The 7,288-nt window shown below is 35.8% G+C and overlaps 1 protein-coding gene across 4 annotated transcripts; it reads right to left on the bottom strand.

Annotated features, from left to right (window-relative positions):
• Positions 1–301: 301 nt before the first annotated feature.
• LOC113287404 lies at positions 302–3,254 on the bottom strand. 4 transcript variants are annotated; one of them, XM_026536147.1, is made up of 3 exons: positions 2,910–3,254; positions 1,771–2,229; positions 302–714 (listed from the first exon to the last, which is right to left on the bottom strand). In XM_026536147.1, exons 2-3 carry the CDS (start codon positions 2,178–2,180, stop codon positions 366–368), a joined length of 759 nt encoding a protein of 252 aa, XP_026391932.1. In that variant the 5' UTR covers positions 2,181–2,229; positions 2,910–3,254; the 3' UTR covers positions 302–365. The 4 variants fall into 4 exon arrangements, with proteins under 4 accessions (XP_026391932.1, XP_026391933.1, XP_026391934.1 ...); XM_026536148.1 differs by having other exon boundaries at positions 302–755; positions 2,910–3,250; XM_026536149.1 differs by having other exon boundaries at positions 302–692; positions 2,910–3,248.
• Between the last annotated feature and the right edge of the window lie 4,034 nt (positions 3,255–7,288).

Below are 7,288 nucleotides of genomic sequence, written 5' to 3'. Positions count from 1 at the left end.
CCAAGTCTGAAGCCGAGCTAAAGATGATCATTAAGCAGAATACACTTATGGACTACTAGGCTAAAGACTTTTGGTACATACTCTGTGAATCAAGTCTTGCATCAATCGAGACGATTCTTTGTGTGAAAGAGTTTTGTTTAGCTTTAGCTTTGTACATTCTGTAATTTTTCTTTTCCTTTCAATTCTAAAAAAGAAACAGAACTAATATATTTGCTACTAACATAATTTGATTAATAAGACTGCAACTAATTGGCAGGAATTCCTATCAAAAACAAATTGCAAGGAAAAACGCACATCGATATTTGCAGAACTGGACTCAAGTCTTTTTTTTTCTTTTTTTTTGGACAGAAGCTATATATTACCGACTAGGTGGGAATGAAAATTTTCCACCTAGCATTACAAACCATAAGCAAATTGTTTTCTGGCATCATCCACTGCCATCCCTCTTCCAGTAAGCTGGGATGAGGATGGAGAAGATCCCCTTCAGTTGTTTCTGGCAGATTATACTGCCTTAGATTATTACATATAATTAAGTTGAAAAAACTGATCAAGTCTGTTACAGAATTTAGTAATCTGTTTCTAATCATTACATCTTGCACTTTTTCTTTGACTTGATTTCCTACTTCCTTGTCTTCCATAGTTCCATGTGCAACTTGATCTCCTTTGCCTTCCTTTCTCTTTGACTTGATCTCCTTTGCAGAACGAGACTCGAGTCTTGAGAGTTGTAAATAAGATTCGAAATCACAAATAACTTCCTAGGGCAAGTTATCACTAAATTACGGTATAGCTTGCCTAAACCAACAAAAAATGAGCACATATCCCAAAAGTAAACAAAGAAAGAGTATAAAAGAAACAAAGTAAAGACGAAGTCCTATTATCTGATCAAAGTATTATTCACTATTAAAGATTTAGAATGACTGCAAAATTTTCTTCATTCAAAACTCTAAGTCAAGAGGGAGACACATCCATAACATGCAGTAGATAGAGGTAATTTTCTAGACAGACACTACATGAGCATAATTCTGAAGGGAAAAGTCTCTCAGCTTGCAAAAAGAGATGGAACGTGCAGGATTTTAGTCAGTTACTTGCTATATCTTCATTCACACACCAAAGTACATCACGACTACATTGACTGTAAAAACCCTATGCAGACACCCCAGCATGCAAAAGGGTAAAGGGTCATAAATCTTGCTCCAAATCTACTAAAGTCGCCTCATCTCTTTTGTTGACCAATGCATGTACTGTGTACAGTAAGAGTTAATGTGACATGATGGCATCATAAACAGAACTGTTATTTCTGTTCTTTCTATTTCCACAAATGCTAATGCTACAATAAGAGTTCAGGATAAGTAGTTGCTACTTGATCCCAAAACAACATCAAAGTTTAAGGTTCACAACCCTCTTTTTAATGATCTTAGTTGGTCTAATGAAAATGAAAATGCAAAATAATTGGGAAAGATATACAAAGGCATAAAGAATAATGCAAAAAAAAACAACATGCTTATTGTATTCAAATGAGAATGCGCAAAGCCATATAACCAGATGGTTTTAATAAAAGCAGATATTGTAGAAGGGTTTGGAAAATCACTAAGAAATTTAAATTGCTTGAAATAGACTAAAGAAATCATTCATGAACAAGAAATTTAAAACTGAAAACTACGGGGAACAAAAGAGCACTAGTAAACCAGACATAAACCAAATGGATATGGTTCTTCATGGCAGGCAAAAATTAGAAAGTAAAACCAATCTGGTGGCTAACACAAAACTCACTTGCACTCAACGCCAGCTTCAGCAGCTCTCCGAGGCTTGTTTTTTCGTCGATTTCTGTATTGTGGAAATCCATTTAGCTTAGTAGAGTTGTCGGTGCCTGTTCTGGTTCCAACAATACTATTCTCCTCTTTCACAGCATCCAAATTCTCTTTCAAGTTCCGCTTCCTCTTCTTTCCATTCTCCACAGCAACTAAAACTTTTGCTTCTTTGTTTAAGATAGCAGATTTTGCTTTCTCCCCATCTTCCTCGTCTATGTTCTCAACCTCATCTCCATCAATTTCATCTTTCAGTGGTTTTTGTGGTCTTCCCCTTTTCTTGTATGCAGGAATTGATTCTTCAGCACCACTCTCAGGATCTTCATTATTCAGCACAACAGTTAACTTTTTACCCTTTCCTCTAGCTCTACCCATGATCCGAAATGCTTCCAAAACGTATAGTTCAAATGTTTACTGAAGAATTCTGCGCAAACAAAGATATGGGTTCTAATGAATAAACAAAACAATTTAATAACTCTGATCCTGATTGAATCATCACATGAAAACCCAAACTGCGAGCACTAAGAATCGCTTTGCCAAAACCCAGAGGGAAAACAAAATTATAGGATCAAAGAAGACGTATGGATTTTCTTTTCATTTATCAATAGGCATCCATTCATAACATAGAACGGTGAAAACAAAGTTAAAATCAGAGCGAAAAGACACATAAGAATCAGAACCCATATTATTCACATACAGTTACAAACTATAAATCCCCCAAAACCCATTCAAGATCGAATCATATAAACAGATAAATCTTATTTTCTTTCTTCAGGAATCATTATAAACATATAAATCTTATTTTCTTTCTTCAGAAGTAGAAAGGAAAGAGCAAACAAATCTGAAAAAGGGTCATTCAGAAGTTCTCATAATAAAATAAAATCCCCATTAATGAACAAAAGATTTCAAATCTTAGCTAATCAGAGTTTTCATACTTCTAAATAGAAAGCAATAAAACAATTAACAGTTACTCAGTGAACTGATGATGAATAACTACAAAACGATAAACTATCCTAAACAAACCAACGATTTTTTGATAGTAAAACCCAAACTAATAGTATAAGAGAGTAAAAAGAAATAAGTAGAGTTTGAAATGAAACTGACCTGAAATGGAGACAAGAACAACAAAAACATGGATTGCATTTGATACATAAAACCCATACAAATGAATCTTTCAGAACACTCCAACAACCTCAAAACTTGACTGGTTTTTATTAATAGTCTGTTTTTAACAATTGTGTAAAATAAAAGGAAAGATTCATTCACAGTAATAAATAATAAATGATGGTAGTGAGTGATCTGTCTGTGTGTAAACTGAATAAAGATATAACCCAGATCAGAAAATTAACCCAGCACAAGTTGCAGATTCGGAGAGGTGAATCTCTTGAAAGAGTTAAAAAGAGAGAAAGAGCAGAAGAGAAGAAACGAAGAGGGTGAAATAGAGAGATATTTATGGTGTAGTTTGGCTTTATGAGTAATTAATTAATAAAATACTAATGAAAAAAACTAAAAAAAACTGTTGAGCCGTGTACGTTGAGATTATTAATCCAACATTCAACATTGTGTGACATCTAAGATCCTGCTGTTTATAATTTCATAAGGCCTCTTCATTCATTGCCAATTGATTTTGAGTTGGATGCCCATATTCTAACATGGTATCAGAGTTAGGCCCGTATAAAAGTGAAATGAGAAGAAGACTCAAAGGACTGCCCATCCACCGTGTGGATCCACTCCACTCATTGCCAATTGGTTTTGAGTTGGAAGCCCACACACTTCAAACATGGTATCAGAGCAGGATATTTGCGACGAGTCATTTGACCGTGCCTTTACTCCGCGTCACCCGATTTAATTGTCCACGTGTTAGACCCAACAAGACCACACGTGAGGGAGCGTGTTGAAATTATTAGTCCCACATTGTTTGGGCATCTAAGATCCTGTGATTTATAATTTCATAGAATTTTTCCACTCATTGTCAATTGGTTTTGAGTTAGATGGGCGTATTCTAACACTGTAGATTGCAAGACCAATACGACTTCTTCTCAGGACGCGGTCAGCTCTAGCCAACTGCTGCATCACGTGTGATTTAAGAAACAATTTAATAATTTTGCACCATATTTGTCTTCTTTTTCACTCCACTAGTGACTAGTCTACTGACTCTACTCAACTAAACTAGTGTACTTGGTTGTGACTCGTGTGTATACCAAGTGTCTTGGAGGATTTCTTCTTCTTTTCGTTTTTTTTTTTCTTTCTTTCATTTTTTTCTTTCATTTTTTTTCTTTTTTTTTCTCTTTTTTTTTTGTCTACAGCATGATTGTCTTCTTTTGAAGCATGCGTTTACTTAGAAGAGTTATAGGTTACAACTACGCGTGGACGTGGATATGCAGTGTTCATACAATACTCATGAAAAGCTATTGGTTAAGGAAATTTAGGATTGCCTGGTCCGGTCTTGTGTGGATAGATTTCTTGTTTGACTTTCATCTATCGTGGGATTGACCATATTATTTATCGTATTTCCTTTTTTTATATTTGTGATGGATGGAGAGCTGTTTGCGGAATCTGACGCATTTCGTCCTTTATTTCATCGACCATATCATAAATATACCAAGGCGGGATAACCAGAGAAAGAATATTCCACACATTTTATTATATGCTTTTCAAAAAGAAAAATATAATATTGAGATGAAATAATTTATATCTCACGCTTAAGAACGCAGTTAATAAGTCGAGAGCTCACCATTAAAAGTGATAACAAACACATTTTAACTACTGTTTAAGAAGGAAATTTTTAAGAATGAGCGACGTTCGTAAACAAATTAAAGCAGATCGCCACCAGCCAATTACTCTTTTATTTTAGATCTGTAGTGTTGTTTTTTCTGCTCAAGATAGTTGTGGACGTACCTTCATTAAAGCAAGAAAAAAGCTCGGGTAAGGAAACTCAAATAGAATAAGATGCTCCAATCGGTAATAGTAGTTTAGTAAAGTCTTAGAGGATGTAAATATTGTCTCAGTTGACCATTGTATTAATTGTGGACTTGTAAAAGGTTAAAACACGGCACATTCTTAAGGAATAATAATAAAAGTGAAACAAAAATTAAACCATTACGCCATCATCAAATATGAACAAAAACCCACTTTGGTCCCAAAATTGGATTGATAAAATGGCACGCGTATGATGCAGGGGGTTAAACTTCATAACCATACAAGCACAGTTCATATTGCTTTGCAATGCGCTCGATATAAATACCTAGAGTATTAGTATCAATAAGCATCTAATGTCTAGTGTCTACTGGTGTTTTCAGACATCATATAATCCCAGTTTTCTCCCACCAAATGAGAGTTGAGGAAATTTTAAGCGCTGATAGGTAAGGTGTGGCCTTAAAGGCCTATTAGCATGATTATATTTAAAAGAAGTGAAAGAAATAATTAAGTTTTTGACAGAATTTAAGAGATCATTTTCTGAATCTTCCTTCATTTTTTGCGCCTACCTGATAATTTTCATCCTGATTGTATCATCTTTCACTGCCATTTGAATGTCTTTCTTTTTATTTCTCCTACATATCAGGAGGGATGCAATTACTCCTACTGATTGGGATTCTTTGGTGTTTCAGTGTTGCTGAGAACTCCTGCAATTTCTGTAACAGTATCATTTTCATTAGTAACAATCTGTGGCTATATTAATGATCTGTGAAAGTTTTTTCATTTTTTGTCCGTCTAATGTGTGCTACTAAAATCTGTGGATAAATACATAAAAATCCCACTTCCCGGGTAAATATAAGATATTATAAACTACGGAACTACCTGATCCTGTGATTGGAGTGGATTTTTGCTTCTCGGCATCCTTGTTAGGGCTAGGGTTTTCTTTGTTTGGCGGTACGTCTCTACTTTGTTGTTTAAGGCGGAAGTTTCAATTACGTTTAAGATTTATTATGTGAATAAAATACATTGGTCCACCAAAAGTGTAACCCACCATAGCCTAACAAAAATTTCCCGCCCTGTGTTGGAGCCCTGGGAGCCCCCTTTCAGAACCGGGCCTAGACAACGAATGGAAGCAAGTTTTTGAATTTGTTTCACAGAGAACTCTTGGCATGTGACTTTCCATGGCGGTTCTAGATGCCATAAGTTAGGACCAAGCTTTCGTTGCTAACGCAGTCGTTATTCCTAGAGGTTGCGCCAAAGCTATTATCGTTCTCGCTCCCGCGTCTCTACAGATAAAACCTGCACCCACAAATCCCGACTGTCCCCTATCAGCCCCATTAGTGTTGATCTTTATCTAGTCCATGGTAGGAGAGGACCATATGTTAGAGCATTTCTCGGTTGAACCCACCAAGCATTGGTATGTCAAGTTTGGTTGTCATATTTTAGTGAATCAAAACTCATGTTAAGAGTCGCTTGATTATGTACTAGAGTTAAACTTCATATAGGTTAGCTTGAAAGCATTAGGATATGAGACATTAAAAGTATTGCGAAGTCTTGAAGATGTGAAGAAGCAAGGAGATACAACGACAACAATCATCCTTCCACTTGAAGTTAGTGATATTTGACTTGAACTGTTTCATTCCCTAACATATCTTTCAAGTCGTGCATATTGAAAACATAACTGCGAAGCATATATGAACTCTAGATATACATGGTGTTAAGGAATACAATACGAGGTTTATTGTTTAACCATTAAACTTTGTAGATAAGACATCGCCATAATCATTTGAATGTTATTGTGATTATGTATGGGTATGAGGTGAGGATTTCATCCTAGGGAACAATGTTTACATGTGTTCTAAGGAAGTAAGTTCATAAACTTGTTTGTGGACCGAAAAGGAAATTGCCAGGAGTTATTGGTTTTTTTATTCATTGCATATCTTATGAACAACCAATATTGTGATAGAGTATAACCGCTCACAACTTGTTGTGTTCTTGGTAGAACTATTCACAAAGTCCTGACTTTTGTATTGGTATAACTTTTATTAGTAAAACCAATCTTAAGTAATCACCTGTGATATGATCGGATTATGTCTGCCTTGGGGAAAGGGAACCGATCCTAGTAAGGGAAAGGGAACCGATCCTTGTAAGGGAAAGCGAACCGATCCTATTAAGGGAAAGGGAACCGATCCTTGTAAGGGGTGCCGTACATCAAGGGGAATCGATCCTTGTATGGGGTGCAGCAAGGTTTATAGCAGAAAGGGAAGCCGATCCTATGGACATGTGCAACACATATAAGTTAGATATCATATATATGTGGGGAACCGATCCTAGTACCTAGTCAACCAAATCTTTGGGAAGCTAATGTGATCATCCGTAGTACTCACATGGAGGTAGAACCGAAACTTGTTTTGGTAGAACCGTAAACCCATGATTGTGATTGAATGTTGGTTTGATCAATCACATAGTTCTTGAAAGTCATATGAACCAATTCTAAACTTGTTTGGAAGTGTGGAAAATCAGTTTCGAGGTTGTAAGTGTGAAAGAGAACTTACAAAGTAAAGATG

Source organism: Papaver somniferum, chromosome 6 (genome assembly GCF_003573695.1).
Source record: "Papaver somniferum cultivar HN1 chromosome 6, ASM357369v1, whole genome shotgun sequence".
NCBI classification, from domain to species: domain Eukaryota; kingdom Viridiplantae; phylum Streptophyta; class Magnoliopsida; order Ranunculales; family Papaveraceae; genus Papaver; species Papaver somniferum.
Note: the sequence above shows the minus strand (reverse complement) of the source record. Positions and strands in the feature narration are given on the sequence as shown.